This window comes from Petromyzon marinus, unplaced genomic scaffold (assembly GCF_048934315.1).
Source record: "Petromyzon marinus isolate PM22_M1 ecotype Great Lakes invasive population unplaced genomic scaffold, UKy_Petmar_22M1.pri1.0 PM_Scaffold_13, whole genome shotgun sequence".
NCBI lineage: Eukaryota > Metazoa > Chordata > Hyperoartia > Petromyzontiformes > Petromyzontidae > Petromyzon > Petromyzon marinus.
In genome coordinates this window covers 321,504-345,414 of record NW_027423091.1, presented here as the reverse complement: position 1 = coordinate 345,414, position 23,911 = coordinate 321,504, and the positions used below count along the sequence as shown (strand labels likewise).

The 23,911-nt window shown below is 48.3% G+C and overlaps 1 protein-coding gene across 1 annotated transcript in view; it reads right to left on the bottom strand.

The window, feature by feature from the left end:
* Positions 1-7,976: 7,976 nt before the first annotated feature.
* Positions 7,977-23,911, bottom strand: part of LOC116945807 (uncharacterized) — a 30,049-nt gene continuing 14,114 nt past the window's right edge. Inside the window, exons 5-10 of the mRNA XM_076063462.1 lie at positions 17,146-17,277; positions 14,527-14,603; positions 13,476-13,549; positions 11,994-12,066; positions 9,764-9,849; positions 7,977-9,122 (exon numbers count right to left, since the gene is read on the bottom strand). Of these exons, the coding sequence (XP_075919577.1) occupies positions 8,950-9,122; positions 9,764-9,849; positions 11,994-12,066; positions 13,476-13,549; positions 14,527-14,603; positions 17,146-17,277 (615 nt within the window). The 3' untranslated portion in view covers positions 7,977-8,949. The remainder of the gene's footprint in view (positions 9,123-9,763; positions 9,850-11,993; positions 12,067-13,475; positions 13,550-14,526; positions 14,604-17,145; positions 17,278-23,911) is intronic.

Genomic DNA, 23,911 nt, shown 5'->3' with positions numbered 1-23,911 from the left:
GAAACACTCACACGAGTGTTACACTCACACGAGTGTAACACTCACACTAGTGTAACACTCACACTAGTGTTACACTCACACGAGTGTTACACTCACACGAGTGTAGCACTCACACGAGTGTTACACTCACATGAGTGTAACACTCACTAGTGAAACACTCACACCAGTGTAACACTCACACTCGTGTAACACTCACACTAGTGTAACACTCACACTAGTGTTACACTCACACTAGTGTTACACTCACACGAGTGTTACACTCACACGAGTGTAGCACTAACACGAGTGTTACACTCACACGAGTGTAGCACTAACACGAGTGTTACACTCACACGAGTGTAGCACTCACACGAGTGTAGCACTCTCACGAGTCTAGCACTCACACGAGTGAAACACTCACACTAGTGTTACACTCACACGAGTGTAGCACTCACACGAGTGTTACTCACACGAGTGTTACACTCACACGAGTGTTACACTCACACGAGTGTAGCACTCACACGAGTGTTACACTCACACGAGTGTAGCACTCACACGAATGAAACACTCACACTAGTGTTACACTCACACGAGTGTAGCACTCACACGAGTGTTACACTCACACGAGTGTTACACTCACACGAGTGTAGCAATCACACGAGCATTACACTCACACGAGCATTACACTCACACGAGTGTTACACTCACACGAGTGTTACACTCACACGAGTGAAACACTCACACGAGTGTTACACTCACACGAGTGTAACACTCGCACGAGTGTAACACTCACTAGTGAAACACTCACTAGTGAAACACTCACGATAGTGAAACACTCACACGAGTGAAACACTCACTCGACTGAAACACTCACACGAGTGTAACACTCACACGAGTGAAACACTCACAAGAGTCGCTCTAACACTCACATGAGTGAAACACTCACACAAGTGAAACACTCACACAAGTGAAACACTCACACGAGTGTAACACTCACACGAGTGTAACACTCACATGAGTGTTACACTCACACGAGTGAAACACTCACACGAGTGTTACACTCACACTAGTGTAACACTCGCACGAGTGTAACACTCGCACGAGTGTAACACTCGCACGAGTGTAACACTCATACTAGTGAACGTGACACAAACACGAGTGAAACACTCACACGAGTGTTACACTCACACGAGTGTAACACTCACACGAGTGTTACACTCACACGAGTGAAACACTCGCGCAAGTGAAACACTTACACGAGTGTTACACTCACACGAGTGTAGCACTCACACGAGTGTTACACTCACACGAGTGAAACACTCACACGAGTGAAACACTCACACTAGTGTTACACTCACCCTAGTGTTACACTCACACTAGTGTTACACTCACACGAGTGTAGCACTCACACGATTGAAACACTCACACGAGTGAAACACTCACACTAGTGTTACACTCACACGAGTGTAGCACTCACACGAGAGTTACTCACACGAGTGTTACACTCACACGAGTGTTACACTCACACGAGTGTAGCACTCACACGAGTGTTACACTCACACGAGTGTAGCACTCACACGAGTGTAGCACTCACACGAATGAAACACTCACACTAGTGTTACACTCACACGAGTGTAGCACTCACACGAATGAAACACTCACACTAGTGTTACACTCACACGAGTGTAGCACTCACACGAGTATTACACTCACACGAGTGTTACACTCACACGAGTGTTACACTCACACGAGTGAAACACTCACACGAGTGTTACACTCACACGAGTGTAACACTCGCACGAGTGTAACACTCACTAGTGAAACACTCACGATAGTGAAACACTCACACAAGTGTAACACTCACTCGACTGAAACACTCACACGAGTGAAACACTGACTCGACTGAAACACTCACACGAGTGTAACACTCACACGAGTGAAACACTCACACGAGTCGCTCTAACACTCACATGAGTGAAACACTCACACAAGTGAAACACTCACACAAGTGAAACACTCACACGAGTGTAACACTCACACGAGTCGCTCTAACACTCACACGAGTGAAACACTCACACTAGTGTTACACTCACACGAGTGTTACACTCATACGAGTGAAACACTCACACTAGTGTAACACTCACACGAGTGTAACACTCGCACGAGTGTAACACTCACACTAGTGAACGTGACACAAACACGAGTGAAACACTCACACTAGTGTTACACTCACGCGAGTGTAGCCCTCACACGAGTGTTACACTCACACGAGTGTTACACTCACACGAGTGTAGCACTCACACGAGCATTACACTCACACGAGTATTACACTCACACGAGTGAAACACTCACACGAGTGTTACACTCACACGAGTGAAACACTCACACGAGTGTTACACTCACACGAGTGTAACACTCACACTAGTGTAACACTCACACTAGTTTTACACTCACACGAGTGTTACACTCACACGAGTGTAGCACTCGCACGAGTGTAACACTCACTAGTGAAACACTCACGATAGTGAAACACTCACACAAGTGTAACACTCACTCGACTGAAACACACACGAGTGAAACACTCACTCGACTGAAACACTCACACGAGTGTAGCACTCACACGAGTGAAACACTCACACGAGTCGCTCTAACACTCACATGAGTGAAACACTCACACAAGTGAAACACTCACACAAGTGAAACACTCACACGAGTGTTACACTCATACGAGTGAAACACTCACACGAGTGTTACACTCACACGAGTGAAACACTCACACGAGTGAAACACTCACACTAGTGTTACACTCACCCTAGTGTTACATTCACACTAGTGTTACACTCACACGAGTGTAGCACTCACACGAGAGTTACTCACACGAGTGTTACACTCACACGAGTGTAGCACTCACACGAGTGTAGCACTCACACGAATGAAACACTCACACTAGTGTTACACTCACACGAGTGTAGCACTCACACGAATGAAACACTCACACTAGTGTTACACTCACACGAGTGTAGCACTCACACGAGTGTTATACTCACACGAGTGTTACACTCACACGAGTGCAGCACTCACACGAGTGAAACACTCACACGAGTGTTACACTCATATGAGTGTTACACTCACACGAGTGAAACACTCACACGAGTGTTACACTCACACGAGTGTAACACTCACACTAGTGTAACACTCACACTAGTGTTACACTCAAACGAGTGTTACACTCACACGAGTGTAACACTCGCACGAGTGTAACTCACACTAGTGAACGTGACACAAACACGAGTGAAACACTCACACGAGTGTTACACTCACACGAGTGTAGCACTCACACGAGTGTTACACTCACACGAGTGTAGCAATCACACGAGCATTACACTCACACGAGTATTACACTCACACGAGTGAAACACTCACACGAGTGTTACACTCACACGAGTGAAACACTCACACGAGTGTTACACTCACACGAGTGTAACACTCACACTAGTGTAACACTCACACTAGTTTTACACTCACACGAGTGTTACACTCACACGAGTGTAGCACTCGCACGAGTGTAACACTCACTAGTGAAACACTCACGATAGTGAAACACTCACACAAGTGTAATACTCACTCGACTGAAACACTCACACGAGTGAAACACTCACTCGACTGAAACACTCACACGAGTGTAACACTCACACGAGTGAAACACTCACACGAGTCGCTCTAACACTCACATGAGTGAAACACTCACACAAGTGAAACACTCACACAAGTGAAACACTCACACGAGTGTAACACTCACACGAGTCGCTCTAACACTCACACGAGTGAAACACTCACACTAGTGTTACACTCACACGAGTGTTACACTCATACGAGTGAAACACTCACACGAGTGTTACACTCACACGAGTGAAACACTCACACGAGTGAAACACTCACACTAGTGTTACACTCACCCTAGTGTTACACTCACACTAGTGTTACACTCACACGAGTGTAGCACTCACACGAGTGAAACACTCACACTAGTGTTACACTCACACGAGAGTTACTCTCACACGAGTGTTACACTCACACGAGTGTTACACTCACACGAGTGTTACACTCACACGAGTGTTACACTCACACGAGTGTAGCACTCACACGAGTGTTACACTCACACGAGTGTAGCACTCACACGAGTGTAGCACTCACACGAATGAAACACTCACACTAGTGTTACACTCACACGAGTGTAGCACTCACACGAATGAAACACTCACACTAGTGTTACACTCACACGAGTGTAGCACTCACACGAGTGTTACACTCACACGAGTGTAACACTCGCACGAGTGTAACTCACACTAGTGAACGTGACACAAACACGAGTGAAACACTCACACGAGTGTTACACTCACACGAGTGTTACACTCACACGAGTGAAACACTCACACGAGTGTTACACTCACACGAGTGTAGCAATCACACGAGTATTACACTCACACGAGTGAAACACTCACACGAGTGTTACACTCACACGAGTGAAACACTCACACGAGTGTTACACTCACACGAGTGTAACACTCACACTAGTGTAACACTCACACTAGTTTTACACTCACACGAGTGTTACACTCACACGAGTGTAGCACTCGCACGAGTGTAACACTCACTAGTGAAACACTCACGATAGTGAAACACTCACACAAGTGTAATACTCACTCGACTGAAACACTCACACGAGTGAAACACTCACTCGACTGAAACACTCACACGAGTGTAACACTCACACGAGTGAAACACTCACACGAGTCGCTCTAACACTCACATGAGTGAAACACTCACACAAGTGAAACACTCACACAAGTGAAACACTCACACGAGTCGCTCTAACACTCACACGAGTGAAACACTCACACTAGTGTTACACTCACACGAGTGTTACACTCATACGAGTGAAACACTCACACGAGTGTTACACTCACACGAGTGAAACACTCACACGAGTGAAACACTCACACGAGTGAAACACTCACACTAGTGTTACACTCACCCTAGTGTTACACTCACACTAGTGTTACACTCACACGAGTGTAGCACTCACACGAGTGAAACACTCACACTAGTGTTACACTCACACGAGAGTTACTCTCACACGAGTGTTACACTCACACGAGTGTTACACTCACACGAGTGTTACACTCACACGAGTGTTACACTCACACGAGTGTAGCACTCACACGAGTGTTACACTCACACGAGTGTAGCACTCACACGAGTGTAGCACTCACACGAATGAAACACTCACACTAGTGTTACACTCACACGAGTGTAGCACTCACACGAATGAAACACTCACACTAGTGTTACACTCACACGAGTGTAGCACTCACACGAGTGTTACACTCACACGAGTGCAGCACTCACACGAATGAAACACTCACACGAGTGTTACACTCACATGAGTGTTACACTCACACGAGTGAAACACTCACACGAGTGTTACACTCACACGAGTGAAACACTCACACGAGTGTTACACTCACACGAGTGTAACACTCACACTAGTGTAACACTCACACTAGTGTTACACTCACACTAGTGTTACACTCACACTAGTGTTACACTCACACGAGTGTTACACTCACACGAGTGTAGCACTCACACGAGTGTTACACTCACACGAGTGTAACACTCACTAGTGAAACACTCACACCAGTGTAACACTCACACTCGTGTAACACTCACACTCGTGTAACACTCACACTCGTGTAACACTCACACTAGTGAAACACTCACACTAGTGAAACACTCACACTAGTGAAACACTCACACTAGTGAAACACTCACACTAGTGAAACACTCACACTAGTGAAACACTCACACTAGTGAAACACTCACACTAGTGAAACACTCACACCAGTGTAACACTCACACGAGTGTTACACTCACACGAGTGTAGCACTCACACGAGTGTAGCACTCACACGAGTGTAGCACTCACACGAATGAAACACTCACACTAGTGTTACACTCACACGAGTGTAGCACTCACACGAGTGTTACACTCACACGAGTGTTACACTCACACGAGTGTAGCACTCACACGAGTGTTACACTCACACGAGTGTTACACTCACACGAGTGTTACACTCACACGAGTGTTACACTCACACGAGTGAAACACTCACACGAGTGAAACACTCACACGAGTGTACAGCCTTAGCGCCGGCATTCCTAGTATCGGCTGGCCATAGCAAATGTTGTGGTAAAGCGGTGTCTAGTTGTGCGGTCGTGGTGGAAGTGTACAGCGTGTTAATAGTTGTGTGGTAGTGTTGTGGTACAGTGCAGTCGTGAGGCGGAGCGCAGTTGAGCCAACTTGAAATTGATGTCGCCTTAAGTTTGACCCGCACCGCACTTTCACCCGCCCCTCGATGTCCGTCGACTCCACTCGAGGCTCAAACCGCGTGCGTGCGGAGAGACGCCCAAAGACTTGGCGCTCTCCGCCGCGACGTAATAAGCGGGCGTGGTAGACGTCGCCCCCTTCCTTCACGCCCATAAACGCAAAGGGCGCTGTACGAAACGTTGCAGCGCAACAACCACACGAGCAGACGTGACACAAACACGACTGTAACGTACGGAGCCCGGCGGTCGCTTGACCGTTGGTCCAGCCTTAGCGACGGCGTCCCTAGCAACGGCCGGGTATAGCAAACGGCGTGATTAAGCGGTATAGAATGTAGTGTATTCGTACAACGTAATAAGTCGCAGTGGTAGCGCAATTGTAGCTACTTGTAATTGATGATGTATCCTTCAACGTGACCTGATTCACACGTACTCACCCGTATCTGCTCCGCCACTTGGATGTCTGTCGTTTCGAATGTCGACAGAGCTTAAAACCGCGTCCGTGCGGCGAGACGACTTCGTGCTGCCGCAGCTGCCGCAACTTCCGCCGTTGTGCATTCTGTTGCTAGGCGACGTAGTAGGGAAGGGGGCGTGGTGAACAAGGCCACGCCCATCGACTCGAGGAATGGTCACGTGCCCGCTCATGAACATCGCCAGTAAACGATGCTCGCACTACCGCCATTCACCACTAGGTGTCGGCGCCGATAACGGCGAAGTGCACAACATACCCAGGTGCCGTGGGCTGAGATGACTGACTGGAAGACACACCATGGTCCCAACTGCTAACCTGGGTTTTAACCGTATAGCGCTCGGCTCGTTGTCACTGGAGGGCGACTGCCTCCAACTCCCCAGCGGCGTCCTTCACGAACCTCCTCCACAGTGGCCGATCTTGACACTGCTGGTACCAGTAATCGGCAGTCCAATCAGCTCCACATCCTTCTGCACCACTGTATTCCATCTCCCTAGTATGTGCCACACCCATTTAGCCCTATCTATCTGGCCAAACAGAAGCTGGCATGCAGTGGCTAGGTATGCAGGCTACATGTCACCGATTGAAGTGTCCAGATCTTTCAAGGTTCTGTGGGTTCCTCGCACAATCCAGTCTGGTTAAATCCAGAATGGATCGTATGGCTAGCCTGAAGGTTTAAAAGTTACGCAGATGTTCCATTAAGAGGGCTACACGTTTCACAAGCATAGAGGGCATAACAAGCCAGGTAGCTTCTACATAGCGTTACACAGCTGATGAAAAGATGTCGCTCGACTGATTCAGAGACCTCGGCTGCCAAACCAGAGCTGGTCATAAGCGCACTGCCCAAGTACAGAGACTTCTCTACTCTCCCCACAACTCTCCCATCACTTATGAGGAGTTAATGGAGGGGAGCATGTGATGACATAAAATACCCAGGCAGGTACTTTGTTTTTGTGGGGCCAATGGCAAGGCGCTATTTCTGAAGTAGCATGCTCCAGGTTCAGCAGTAGGATCTGCAACTCTTTCTCAGTGGGAAGCAATCGCCAGATAATCCGCATACGTAGTATGGTTGACACAGACATGTAGACATGCAAAGATTCCCCCAACTCATGTACTGTACCACTAGGACTGCACTAAACAGCATCTTGGATGAAATACAATTTTATACAAAACTGTGTTGCCTTTAAGGACTAGCCTTATTCAAAATCAGTCAAATTCACTACGGGGTTGCACAAAACTTTCAACATGCAAACCATAGGATATCACATAATCCACATTCATAATTCTCAAAAAATTAATACTCAATTGAAAGTGTGCACTATTGACTTTTTAGGCTGAATTTGAAGAAATATTCTGACACAGCAGGTTGCTGGACGTATGTGGAACGTCTTTCGTACCATACATATCCAACCATGCTAATAAGTACTTAAATCAGTTCTAAATAATGTTAGTTAATGCTGGAGCACCTGGATGTAACATCTTTCAAAAACAGATATCTTGGGCCGTCATCATCCTCTTCCACACAAAAGAGAGAGAGAATAGTGCGTGAGCAACATCTTCCATTTTTAAACCATGAGACTTTCTTTAAAGTAGCAATCACAGTACAAACGTGTAGGGACTGTGTTGGATACCGTCTCCTTTACTAAAACAGATGCTCCCTGCTTCCCCATCTCAATCTCTCCACTGTCAAGTGGTTCAGATGGACAAGCCTCTGAAGGAACCGGAATGGCGCAAGGGTCACGTGCGGCTGCACCGAGCCCTGCTGCAGAGAACATGGGAGAGCCCTCGTCTGCATAGACTGGCTGCTCAACACTTTTAAGATGCCCGGCGCTTGCTGTACACCTTTGTGATCACGCCATTAGTGCGGGTTCCATCCAAGGGTGAGGCGATGGGGGTGATCGCATCCCCCTTGAGACGCCAAAATAGCTTTTCTAGTGTTATTTCTTCTATCTACGTGGCTTTCCCAAAAGACCCAAATAATCTTTTATTGATATTTACCAGTAAGACGTGTTTTAAGCAGCTTAAAATGTCGGCGCTACCGTCTCTCCCGTTACGAAGTTTATAGACCCGCCTCTGCACTACTGTGCACTGCAACTCTAATCCAGTGTTGTTGCGCTGCTAGGTGTCATTCAGTGGGCAGGCAGGAACATCGAGACGTCGCTGCTGGGGTTCACTCGAAGTGTGCAGCGCGTGTGGTCCTCGGTGGAGAATGGGGGTCTGGGACAAGTCCGTCGTCCACATCTTCACAGAAGAGGAATACTGTTTGGAATCGGAGACGTCCACATACGAATCTGCCAGCATCACAAAACAAATATTGGCGATGAGTAAAATTCCATCTTTGGTCACAAATTTTCTTTTGAAATGTGAAAATAAGTACATTTAACTTCACATTGTTTTAGTGTAAGTGCTCATCTCAGAAATATCCACATGCAGCTGATTGCTCACACCATTGCCGGCAGAAGGAACTCAACTGGGGGAGCTCTGGAGAGCTCCTCGAGGATTATCAATTATCTTTAAAGATGGACAGGCGTCTTGGAAAGGAAGTACCCACATGCGTATTGCCGATAAACTCGTTGCAGTGCGCCTATTTTACTGCTGGGTGGACAGGCACTGTGAATTTAGGAAACATGCTTTCACCTTTAGGTCAACCCAGCCTTAAATTAGTCTGAACCTATACTAGGTCTCCCCTAGGTCAAATCAGCCTTAAGTTAATACAAACCTAAATTGGCCCTCCCTTATGGTTTACTTTGGATACATACAAGGCACAATTATTACAACTAATACTCATAACCATACTATCCACCCTACCCCTAAATCTATTCCGAACATTTGCTCCTGTCTGTAGCCGGAAGGTTACACTTCATATGAAAGTGTATGTGCTTGTATTTTAGATGTAAATTTGCAGCATGGGTCTTGCAACGTTGTCATGTACACTCAATGGGGAGAAAACTCGCCACGCAGGAAGTTGCCCATGGTGGAAATGGAACGATGAGATGGGCTGTGTGCAGGGGACGGGTCCTGGCATCACAGGACAATGCAGGGTGGTAAGTGGCCTTGATCAGTGACCATCATGGCTGCTGATTGAGAGCATACAGTAATGTTTCACGACGGATTACCACAACATTTTTTCTTAATAGTAGAGTTTTGTTATGGGTATAGTGCAACAAAACATTCCGTAAAAGTAATCTTCCTACAATATATACATTGCAAGCAGTATTTGAACATGACTTTCTCTAATTTTGTACAAACTTTTTGTGTTTAAAAAGGAAAACATTTCATTTCAATGTTTGTTTGCAATCTGTCCCTTTGAATATTATACGTATGGAAATTAACCAGAGAAAGCCCACAGAAACCACGGGATAACACTCAAGCTAAGTCATTCAGTACTACGTCGCATATCCGACTTGCTGGGGAGTGTGGTATAGGCATATCGGTGAAACGTTTGTATGTGACTGAACATCTATATACAATGACAGTCAATACATGCAAAGATGCTGCACTGGGTGTGGCCGGTGAATTGATCAGGACGAACATGCAACGTACTCTATGTCAAGCATTCTTGCTGTACCAAATCCTACAGGTACCATCCCATCACCCTGCAGGCGCGTGCCCCCAGCAAACACGATGGCTCCATCTCCACAAATCCCACCAAACCCCAACTACAAACCACTGGTTCACAGGCTCATGTCACAGTGGTTATCATGCTGATTTACCCAGCAAAGCGTCACTGAGCAGTGACTATTTTTCAGAAGTCTTGCCAGGTTCTCACAGGAGGGGGTTACGATTGCTATGTATATTCCCAATTGAATCATTCGGGCACAATTGTTCATGAGAATAACATGACTCATGATGCGGCCACACAATGGCCTAACCTTGCGAATGACGTCACAAGATCTTTAATGTCCACTCTGAAGCAGACTGAGTGTATGTTTACAGTTAATAAACCCGCAGTATCAAATCCGAGCAGCCGCTGGATTCTAACCGCGCACCTTCGTAATAAGCGGCAAACGCACGACTGCTAGGCGGTCACCGCCCATTTGATTTTCGACCTCCCATTATCTTTGCATGAAAACAAATCACTTTGTTGACGTTTGTTTTCGCCACTAATTTCACGAACCAAATGAACCGTGACCCGGTGAATGTCACCGGAGCGCAGTGGCGACAATGGAGCCTCCAGACGGCGCTCTGCCAGAAGCGCGGAGCGAGTCCCGTGAGCCAGGCCGGCTCCAGTGCCATCACTTTCCTCACGAAGAAGCGAGACGTCTGCACCATCTCGTTCAACACCACCCAAACGCGCGTGCACAAAAGCACGCAGAGAGTGACCTTCGTTTAGAATTAAATACTGGAGGGGGCTGCTGTGGTGCAATGCCTAGCACGCTGGCCTGGCAACAGAGAGGTTGCTCGTTAGACCCTCTGGCACAGCAGTTGAAACAAATGGTCAAGTAATCTTAAATTCCCCTGCCTATCTACCAAGCGGTAAAACATATGACCAGTGTGGAAGAGTAGACCAAATATTTTGTAAAGGGGCTCTCACACGAGCATCCTCGTGGAAATTCTTTCTGCCAGCAGAGGCATGAGAAAAAGCAATATCATGACTGTGCCACAGCTCCACAATCCCAATTGTTTTGGCAAAGTGGTCAAAGAATGTTGCTAATTAAAAAGGTTGCTTATGTATTTAACACGTGGGTGTTTAGAGGCCAGAGCACTGAACTGGCACCACCGAGTACCTGAGTTTGAATCCAGGCAGCTGCCTGTGATTAAAGCGGGTTCTCAAATCGAGTGAGTTAATGGTCTCAGTCCGGTCGTCATTGACTGCACAAAATAATGCATCACATTACTGTCACTCTGCACTTTATTGGGATATATTTCCAGCTATGAGAAGTCACAACATTATTACGACTAACATTACTCCCATATGAGGAACGGGTGGGAAAGTCCTGCCCTTTACTATGTGGACGAAAGGTCAATTTAAAGGGTACAAAGTAGCTCTGTGATATCAGATTTAGTGGGCTATGATCTAACACAAGGCTTGTATTGCTCTGTAAGACACGAATGACTACTTGGGGACCCATGACATGATGGCGAGAGCACAGTCGCGGTAAATTGGGAAAATATGGAAAAAAATGCAGGTTTACGAATAAAAAACATTGCGGGTTTATTACCAATACAGTGGCTTCTTGGCATTGAGCACGGAGGTGGGTGTGGATGTGGAGCTGAAAGTCATCTCATACCTTCCTGTTCCAATAAAAAGTGTAAAATCAGAGTACTAGTCAACAGACGTCTACTGCCATTAATATCAACAAAAAATATATAACACACACATTTGCATGAAATTGTCCACGTCTACAACATGGCCGTGATGAACCCAGTGAGACAGTCAAAGCTGGGGACAGCATGAAGAATCTCAGTACTGTTAGATCAGTTTCTCTGGCAAAGACACTGACACAGAAGCATGTACACATACAAAGACAAAGATACCCCATATAGCCTTTACCAAACTTTTGGAACAAGTGGTGTTTTTGCAAGAACCCATGAAGTCCGGCTGGCATACTTGGAGCTGGGTGGCCAGCACCACGCCCGGCCGCCTTCGTCTCCCAAGTGGGTATGTTTACACACCGCACCAGGTACTGATTTCAGGTTGAGTCGACATAGAGGAGGCCGAAGACCGGTTCGGATAATCGTCACTGGTGTTGGCCATGAGCGGGACCGAACTCGGGTCACCAGGTTCGTAGTGCAGCTCGCTAAGCGCTACAATACCACTCCCCACCACTGCACACATACGTACACTCACACACAAAACAAAAACACAAAGAGTCACATCGTTTATACAGGCTGCCAGGCAAGTGCTGCTGGTATGTGCCTATTAAGACTGGCAATGTGCACAAGGGGGTGGTGGGGCCAGTTCCAAGCCTAGCTCCCTTTGCTGATGTTAATACACGCTGAAACATGCACTTATTTGGAGCTGAGTCTACATACAGGAGACTCGAATTGGTTAAGATATCACTCACCACTGATGTGAGCCATGGCACGGAATCAAACTTAGGTCGCTGGATTTGTAGCCACTAGCCTCCTGCAACACATACGCCAATTTCTACACACGTACACTCAGACCCCTGAAAAAACAAACAGAAATTACCAGGGATCCAACCTCAGGTGTCAACAGTGCCAGCGTAGTGTATCTGACCCTGGCCATTGTGAACTCTTTCAGAGCAGCAGGTAGATACCCCTCTTAATCCAGGAGCTCAGCAGTGCTCACTTCATGTAGGACATAGCCATTCTGATTGCCCTGAACCACACAACCAACTTTTCTTATTCCAAGCCAAACGTTCCATTATTGCATGTAGTCAGCTGCTTCTATTTCCTTTCTCCGTGAGCTTCCATTCCGTGCCTCTTTTCTCGTCATATCCACCGTCCTCGTGTCTCGTGCCACCGCAGCCTCCCATCTCCCCCTCGGTCGCGCTCTACTCCTTTGGTGCTGCATCGGTAGCATCTCCATAGCAACTTTCCCTTACACCTCCTTTGTCTCTTCTCAACACATACCATCAAAGTCTAACCTCTCTAACCTTTGCGATAATCTCAAAAACCCCTAAGGCACATGACCACTTCGTCACATTAAAACATGAGGCAGCATGGAGAAACTGCACCTGTAAGATTCACTGTGGTGCAGTTTGGCAGCATTGGTGAAGAAACCGGACAAAATGCACGGGGTTGGCATCTCCTACTCATGCAGATGGAGCAGAAAACAAGACACACAACACACACATTGGGAATAGTGACTCAAATCCAATTCTTTGGTTCTTTCAGTAAAGTCACGAAGACAGAAAAATAAAACAAAAAAATAATATATCACGACGTTAGGATCGCAACACAAGCGCTGCTTCAGCAGTTCCGCTGCTGGATTATTTTTTCTGCCTGAGGACGACCGCTTGTGTTGCGATCGAAACGTGATATATATTTTTTAATTTTCTACCTACGTGACTTCACTGAAATAACCAAAGAGTATGGATTCCTGCAGTCACGAAAGACTCAAATCAAAATTAAAATCCAATTATCTGTGATTCAATTTTCGCCTTATCTGTATTTGTCCACGGGTAAGAGCAGATAATGAGAAAGTTGGCAATGTGGGAAATATCCTGGGTCAGCTGGGGATTTGATGAAGATAACGCTGCAAATAAAAATGGAAAGGAGAAGGGGAAGAGGGAGGAACTGATCAGTTGGTGGAAAAATGTGAACAGTTAGACGGGACTCTCCATGAGAAGAGCCTGAAGATCACGAAAGATGAAGAGCATCGTTCTTGGGCATCAACCCTCGGTTATAACGACGACAAGAGATGGACAAGAGCAATGAGATAAGAGTTGTCATGCAACATGTAACATTACATTTGGTTTTGCACTTCAGCCAGGCAGAGGTGGCGCAAGCCTGTGATCCAGTACTGTGGAGGCAAGAGTTGGCGTCACACAAATGTTTGTTAGAATGCAGCACAGCACAAATCTTGACGCCACCTGTTCCATCTGTATGGGAAGGAATGTTGCACTCCTCCGCACTCAGAGACTGATCTAGGCAACCATACTAAAGGAAAGTGTGCTACTTGAAGGTGAATTGCGAATAAAATTACGATGAACGCTTACAAACCACTGCATTGACATAGTTGGGAACCCAGGTAACCGCAACTACCGGTCAACCCGATATGTTTACCTGTGACACTTGGATCGGACTCGCACGAGTTCAGCCCGTGAGTCTGTCACTCCACATGGTCTCAAAGTGCCCCTAGCCTGGGCAGAAGCAGACATCGTCGGGAAGTCATCTGTACTTGTAGAACATCTCTGAGAGATGGTTGCATCCCTCCACGGTTAGGACGGTGCTCGTGTACTTGTGGTTGAAGAGCTTTGGAATTTCTGGATTAAAAGTAGAAAGTCATGGTGCAGTTCTACAATTATTTGCTTGTGTCACTGCTGGCAGAAGGGCCTCCACTCGAGAGACCGTGCAGTGGCTGGTGCACCAAGCAGTGGCGAGGCCTTTGTGTTCCTGAGGTTGGTGATCATCAGTGTTGATTTCGTCAGCATTTCACTCGTTTAGTATTCGTCTACAATAACCTGCAACATTTTAGTCAACCCATCATCTGTTTTATTTAGCCATTAAAATAAACATGCCAACTAAATGAAATCCACAGAATAAGACGTTACGTAAATTCCACAGGTATTTGGTAACTAACAAAATTAACGCTCCTGTTGATACATCAGAAGCCACCGACTACTTTTACTCAGAGTTGACCTACAATAATGGGAACAAAGCAGCATGGGTCAGTATAACCGTAGCACTGAGAACCAACACGGCCTGCTCATCACATGCAATAGCACGGCATCGATACTTGCATTTTAAAGCCACGCTAGCATCAACCACACAATCAACTCAAACCTCTATATCAAAAGTAGCAGATGTAATAATCCTCAGCTCTTCTCTCTTCTTCTTGATTTGCCAATAAAAAGAATACCATGTGTAAGTATGTATGTTGAAACTTCTTTTGCACCATTCAAAGTCAACTGTGCTAATCGGAGGTGTGGAAATTTAAGGTGAATTGTGAATAAAAGTATGAAATAAAGACAATTAGGGCAGGAGATAGTGCTTTTGGAATATCGATTTGATCATCAAAAGCAGCACGACAAAGTGCCTGAATAATAAAGGTTGTTTCCAATCGGTACACATTACCCACTGTGAAAATGATCAGAAAACAATGACACTAAGCTGAAACTTATGCAAAGAACAGAGTTGCATTCTTGGGATTGCAGTGAAAGACAGATAGGGGAACATGTGATTCAGGGAACAAACAGAATCAGAGAAATCTTATTGTAGATGTAGAGGTGCTAACTACTCACTGTTCGGTAACCTGCATTGCCACTAGGTATCAAAGGGGCAGTGCAGCGCTACCTCTGTGTGAATAACGGTTGGGGTCAGACGAGGTGAACTGGATCGTAGCCACAGTTTGGTAACAACCAATCAGACAGTTCCACGTGGGAATGTGGGATTGGTTACACCTGGCCACAAACGGGTATAAGAAGGGTGAGCGCGCGAAGCGCGGGGAGTTCTCTCCCTACACGAAGACCGAAGCCCGGGCTGAAGATAGCCAGGACCCTGGACCCAGCCTTCCAGCCCTTCTGAGGGCTAAGGCTCAGCGTATCCAATGGTCAAGACCCACCGGGCCAGCAGTGGGTCAGATAGCCTCCCCTAGGTCCCAGCCGGAGGACTCTAGGATAGCGGTAGACTCGAGAGTAAGTCCCGCCAAGACAGGAAGCTGTACTTCCTTAGGTTAGCAAGAGACCTGTGTAGGTCCCGCTAAGTCTAGAGGCTGTACCTCCTTAGGTTAGCAAGAGACCTGTGTGTAGGTCCCGCTAAGTCTGGAGGCTGTGCCTCCTTAGGTTAGGAAGAGACCTGTGGGTAGGTCCCGCTAAGTCTAGAGGCTGTACCTTCTTAGGTGAGGGGACCGTATACCCCTTTGTGTGTTAAGGACTGTGTAAGAGAAGACAATAAAGAGTGTGCCTCATAAGAAGTGTATTTATCATTATAAACACTACATATGTATGTACAACTTCTTTCGTACAGTATAAAGCCAACCACGCCAATCAAACTGTTAAGAAAAGCAAGGAGGGGCTTAGGCTGGACACCACTCGATGGGATGATAGCCGATGGACAAAACCGGTGCCGGAATTGCAGCCAAAGAAGAAAACAAGGGCAAGACAGAGCGATGAGATTAGTTCAAGAGCGCGATGGATTGTGGCACCGCGCAGGGCAATGAGGGATGCCGATGGCATGGGGATCTGTTCATTCAGCAGTGCAGATACCAGGGCTGATGTTGACAATGTACATTTACATATACAGTACATTGACGATTAATTCTGTACAGAAAGTACAGCTGTTCCATTACGATTACTGTCAATCTTAGCTCATTACACCGAGGTTAAAACGTTCCCATATAAATAAGGTAAATTGTTCTAACTTTCTCAGCAGCCCAAGCGTAATGAATATTGGTGTACAGTGTCCACTCATGTGCTTCATCAAATATAATGGCATAGCGGGCACAAAAAACAAAACTCAATTAACCCTCGCACAGCACTCACTAAACACTACACCAGGAAGCAGAGTGCATTAGACACATTGTTTAAGGGAGGATGAGATACAATCCTGAACTGTATGACTGAAACCACTGCTGGCTGCAGGGCCTCAACTAGAGGGAACCCTAGAGAGGTGAGTGTGACAGTGAGACAGACCAAGGTGAGTGAGCAAGCGCGTGAGTCGCGAGCAAGGCAGCGTCCCTCTCACCGTTGCGTGGGGGGTCGGGCACGAGGCTGTGGCTGCCACTGCAGGTCGTGCACCCCCACGCGTAGCTCCATCGTGTGGCTGGCAAAGATAGTTGTCACCGATGGTGGCCGTGAGCAGGAATCCACCTACACCCTACACATACATAGACAGAGTTGTCATTAAAATGGATCCTCGAGTTGTATTGATTTCATGGTTTCAGCACAGCCACCAATGATTTACATCAAGACCCAGTGTGTCGCACAAGACACCCATAAGCGCACATAGAGACACAGACTCCCAATGAGTTGTGATTAAACCTGATCCTCCATTTCAGTGAGTTGATGGTCTCAGCTCAATCACCGATGACTTACGTAAAGAACAATAGACTATTCTGGAGATACGACTCCTCTACTTAGCCTGGCACCATCAGTAAACCTCATGGCACCTGGGTTTCCCCCGTGACCTTCTGCACCTAGCCTGGCACCATCAGTAAACCTCATGGCACCTGGGCTTCCCCCGTGACCTTCTGCACCTAGCCTGGCACCATCAGTAAACCTCATGGCACCTGGGTTTCCCCCGTGACCTCCTGCACCTAGCCTGGCACAATCATTAAACCCCTTGGCACCTGGGTCTGTCATATGACCTGCTGCACATTGCCTGGTAACATCAGTTAACCCATAACACCTAGGTCTGTCACGAAACCTCCTGCACCTAGCCTGGCACCATCACTCAAACCCGTGGCACCTGGGCCTGCAGAATGACCTTCTGCACCTTGCCTGGCATCATCAGTAAACCCCTTGGCACATGTGTCTGTCCAATGACCTCCTACACCAACCATGTCACAATCAGACAACCCAAAGTACCTGGGTCTATCCTGTGATCTTCTGCAGCACATAGCCTGGCATTTTCAACAACCCCTTGGCACCTGGGGTTGTCCTGTGACATCCGGTACTTAGCCTGGCACCACCAGTTAACACCTTGACACCTGGGTCTGTAGCGTGACCTCCTGCACATAGCCTCGCACAATCTATAAACCCCATGGCACAAGGATCTACCAGTTACATCCTGCACCTGGTCTGGCACCATAAGTCAACCCCTTGACACCTGGGTGTGTCCTGTGATATCCTGCACATAGCCTGGCACCACCAGTCAACCCCATGGCACAAAAGTCTGACATGTGACCTTCAGCACCACTCTTCCTGCCTGTACCCTCTCATCTCACTCTACCTCCCTCCACACACTCACCTGTCTCTCATCTCACTTTACTCCCCTCCACAAAGTGACTTGTCTCCCATTCTAGATTTGAAGTTTTCGTGACTGCAAAGATCCATACTCTTTAGTTCTTTCGGTAAAGTCACGTAGGTAAAAAATAAAATAAAACAAAAAGTGAAAACTAAATCAAATCACGGCGTTTCGGAGGCAGCACAAGCTTCCGTCATCAGGTGGCAACAGTCACAGCAAAATTACTGTGGTGAGTCGAGAGAGCTGTTTGTGACAAGAGATTATATCGGGTAAGAAGTGGGGAGGAGCCAGGGAGGACGGATGCAGGGTGGGGGGGTGTTGGGGGACGGAGATTAGAGAAGCTCCTGGGCATGGTACTCATGTACCACGGATGGGGGGGGGGGAGAGTGGGATGAGGGACAAATTTGCACGACTGAAACATTGCACGTCAAATTTCATAGTGATGGTAGTGTGTAAGGCTGGGAGTAAAAGACCGGAGATATGAATATAAACTATAAGGCAGTTAAAGTTTAACTTGGTTAATAACATCCTTCCAATGATTGCTCAATTGCTCAACACTCTCGTCCACTCACCTACCTCTCCCCTCTCATATCACTCTAGTCCACACGCTCACCTGTTTCTCCCCTCTCCTCAATCTACTTCCCTCCACAAACTCATCCGTCTCTCCCCACTCACCCTACTCGACTCCCCTTCACACTAACCTGTCTCTCCCCTTTCATCTCTCTACGCCCCTCCACACACTCACTGTCACTCCCCTCTAATCCGACTTTACTCCCTCCACATACTCTGCTGCCTGTCCCCTCTCATCTCACTCTACTCAACTCCACATACACAACTATCGTCCACTCTCATCCCATTGTACTCCCCTCCCCACACACACAATCACTTCCCCCTCATCTCACTCTAGGCCACAATCACCTGTCTCTCTCCTTTCATCTCATTCTACTCGTCTCCCCACTCACTGTCACTCCCCTCTCATACCACTGTAGTCCCCTCCACACACTCACCTGTCTCACACCTCTCATCCCACTCTGCTCACCTCAATACACTCATCCATCTCTCCCCGCTCATCGCACTCGAAACCCTCCACACACTATCCTGCCTCTCTCCCCTCTCTTCTAACTCTACTCCCCTCCACAAACTCACCTGTCTCTCCCTTATCATCTAACTATACTACACTCCACACTCACCAGTCTCTCCCCTCATTTCCATGTACTCCCCTCCACACACTCACTGTCGCTCCTCTTGAATCCCCCTCTACGCCGCTCCACAAACTCCGCTTCCTCTGTACTCTCTCATCCACTGTGCTCCCCTCCCCACACTCACTAGGCTCTCACCTTTCATCTCACTCTACTCCCCTCACACACTAATCCATCTCTCTCCCCTCATCTCACTCTAGGCCACATTCAGCTGTCTCTCTCCCCTCTCATCTTACTCTAGGCCACACTCAGCTGTCTCTCTCTCCTCTCACTCGAGGCCACACTCAGCTGTCTCTCTCTCCTCTCATCTCATTCTACTCCTCTCCCCACACTCACTGTCACTCCCCTCGCATACCACTGCAGTCCCCTCCACACACTCCCCTGCCTCTACCCTTTCACCTCACTCGACTCCACTCCACACACTCACCTGTCTCGCCTCTTTCATCTAACTCTACTCCCTACCATACACTAACCTGTCTCCCCCTCTCATCCCACTCTACTCCCCTCCACGAACTCACTTGTCTCTCCCGTCTCATTTCACTCTAGTCCACACTCATCTGTATCTCCCATCTCATCTCACTACTCCTCTCCATACACTCACTGTCACTCCCCTCTCATCCCACTCTACTCCCCTGCCTCTCCCCTTTCATCTAGCACAACTACCCTCGACACTCACCTGTCTCCTCTCATACCACTCGACTCCGCTCCACACTCACCTAACCCCTCTCATCCCACTCTACTCCCTCAACAAACTCACATGACCCTCTCATCTCACTCTACTCACCTTCACACACTCACCCGTCTCTCCCCTCTCATCTCACTCTACTCCCCTCCACACTCACCAGTCTCTCCCCTCATCCTAATGTTCTCCCCTCCACACACTCAGTCACTCCTCTCTCATCCCACTGTACTCTCCTCCACACACTCACCTGCCTCTCCACTTCCAACTTACTCTACTCCTCTCCACACACTCACCTGTCTCGCCCCTTTTATCTAACTCTACTCCCTACCATACACTAACCTGTTTCTCCCCTCTCATCTCACTCTAGGCCACAATCACCTGTCTCTCTCCTTTCATCTCATTCTACTCCTCTCCCCACTCACTGTCATTCCCCTCTCATACCACTGTAGTCCCCTCCACACACTCACCTGTCTCACCCCTCTCATCCCACTCTGCTCACCTCAATACACTCATCCATCTCTCCCTGCTCATTGCACTCGAAACCCTCCACACACTATCCTGCCTCTCTCCCCTCTCTTCTAACTCTACTCCCCTCCACAAACTCACCTGTCTCTCCCTTATCGTCTAACTATACTACACTCCATACTCACCAGTCTCTCCCCTCATTTCCATGTACTCCCCTCCACACACTCATTGTCGCTCCTCTTGAATCCCCCTCTACGCCGCTCCACAAACTCCGCTTCCTCTGTACTCTCTCATCCACTGTGCTCCCCACCCCACACTCACTAGGCTCTCCCCTTTCATCTCACTACTCGCCTCCACACACTAATCCATCTCTCTCCCGTCATCTCACTTTAGGCCACACTCAGCTGTCTCTCTCCTCTCTCATCTCACTCGAGGCCGCACTCAGCTGTCTCTCTCCTCTCTCATCTCACTCTAGGCCACACTCAGCTGTCTCTCCCCTCATCTCACTCTAGGCCACACTCAGCTGTCTCTCTCCCCTCATCTCACTCTAGGCCACACTCAGCTGTCTCTCTCCTTCATCTCATTCTACACCTCTCCCCACATTCACTGTCACTCCCCTCTCATACCACTGTAGTCCCCTCCACACACTCCCCTGCCTCTACCCTTTCACCTCACTCGACTCCACTCCACACACTCACCTGTCTCGCCCCTTTCATCTAACTCTAATCCCTACCATACACTAACTTGTCTCCCCCTCTCATCCCACTCTACTCCCCTCCACGAACTCACTTGTCTCTCCCCTCTCATCTCACTCTAGTCCACACTCATCTGTATCTCCCATCTCATCTCACTACTCCTCTCCATACACTCACTGTCACTCCCCTCTCATCCCACTGTACTCCCCTCCACAAACTCACCCATCTCTCCCCTCTCATCTCACTCAAATCTGCTCCACACTCACCTGTCTCTCCCCTCATCTCAATGTACTCCTCTCCACACACTCACAGTCACTAACCTCTCATCCCACTGTACTCCCCCCCCCCCCCAACACACTCCCCTGCCTCTCCCCTTTGACCTCACTCTACTCCACTCCACATACTCACCTGTCTCCCCCTCGCATCCCAATCTACTCCCCTCCACAAAGTCACCCGTCTCTCCCCGCTCATCTCTCTCTACTCCTCTCCACACACTATCCTGCCTCTCTCCCCTCTCCTCTAACTCTACTCCCCTCCACAAACTCACCTGTCTCTACCCTCTCTTCTCACTCCACTCTGCTCCACACTCACCAGTCTCTCCCCTCAATTCAATGTACTCACTTCCACACACTCACTGTCGCTCCTCTCGAATCCCACTCTACGCCCCTCCACACACTCTGCTTCCTATGTCCCCTATCATCCACTGTACTCCTCTCCACACACTCACCTATCTCTCCCCTCTCATCTCACTACTCCTCACAACACACTGCCCTGTCTCCCCCTCTCATCCCATTCTACTCCCCTTAATAAACTCATCCCTCTCTCCCCGCTCATCCCCCTCTACGCCCCTCCACACACTCTGCTTCCTCTGTCCCCTCTCATCCACTGTACTCCACCTCCACACACTTCCCTGCCTCTTCCCTTTCACCTCACTCTTCTCCACTCCAGACTCACCTGTCTCCCCCTCTCAACCCAGTCGACTCCGCTCCACACACTCACCTTTCTCACCCACCTCATTCCAGTCCATGCCCCTCCACACACTCCTCTGCCTCCTACCTCTCATCTCACTCTACTGCTCTCCATAAATTCACTTGTCTCTCCCCAATCAACCCATTCACTCTACTCCCCATCACATGCAAGAACCTGTCTCTACCCTCTCATCTCACTCTAGGCCACACTCGCCTGTTTTTACCCTCATCCCACTGTACTCCCCTCCCCACACTCACCGTCACTCCCCTCTTATCCAACTGTACTACTCTCCACACACTCCCCTGCCTCTCTTTGAACTCTACTCCCCTCCACAAACTCACCTGTGTCTCCCTTATCATCTAATTATACTACACTCCACACTCACCAGTCTCTCCCCTCATTTCCATGTACTCCCCTCCACACACTCACTGTCGCTCCTCTTGAATCCCCCTCAACGCCGCTCCACAAACTCCGCTTCCTCTGTACTCTCTCATCCACTGTGCTCCCCTCCCCACACTCACTAGGCTCTCACCTTTCATCTCACTCTACTCCCCTCACACACTAATCCATCTCTCTCCCCTCATCTCACTCTAGGCCACATTCAGCTGTCTCTCTCCCCTCTCATCTTACTCTAGGCCACACTCAGCTGTCTATCTCTCCTCTCATCTCACTCGAGGCCACACTCAGCTGTCTCTCTCTCCTCTCATCTCATTCTACTCCTCTCCCCACACTCACTGTCACTCCCCTCTCATACCACTGCAGTCCCCTCCACACACTCCCCTGCCTCTACCCTTTCACCTCACTCGACTCCACTCCACACACTCACCTGTCTCGCCTCTTTCATCTAACTCTACTCCCTACCATACACTAAGCTGTCTCCCCCTCTCATCCCACTCTACTCCCTTCCACGAACTCACTTGTCTCTCCCGTCTCATCTCACTCTAGTCCACACTCATCTGTATCTCCCATCTCATCTCACTACTCCTCTCCATACACTCACTGTCACTCCCCTCTCATCCCACTCTACTCCCCTGCCTCTCCCCTTTCATCTAGCGCTACTACCCTCGACACTCACGTGTCTCCTCCTCTCATACCACTCGACTCCGCTCCACACTCACCTAACCCCTCTCATCCCACTCTACTCCCTCAACAAACTCACCTGACCCTCTCATCTCACTCTACTCACCTTCACACACTCACCCGTCTCTCCCCTCTCATCTCACTCTACTCCCCTCCACACTCACCAGTCTCTCCCCTCATCCTAATGTTCTCCCCTCCACACACTCAGTCACTCCTCTCTCATCCCACTGTACTCTCCTCCACACACTCCCCTGCCTCTACCCTTTCACCTCACTCGACTCCACTCCACACACTCACCTGTCTCGCCCCTTTCATCTAACTCTAATCCCTACCATACACTAACTTGTCTCCCCCTCTCATCCCACTCTACTCCCCTCCACGAACTCACTTGTCTCTCCCCTCTCATCTCACTCTAGTCCACACTCATCTGTATCTCCCATCTCATCTCACTACTC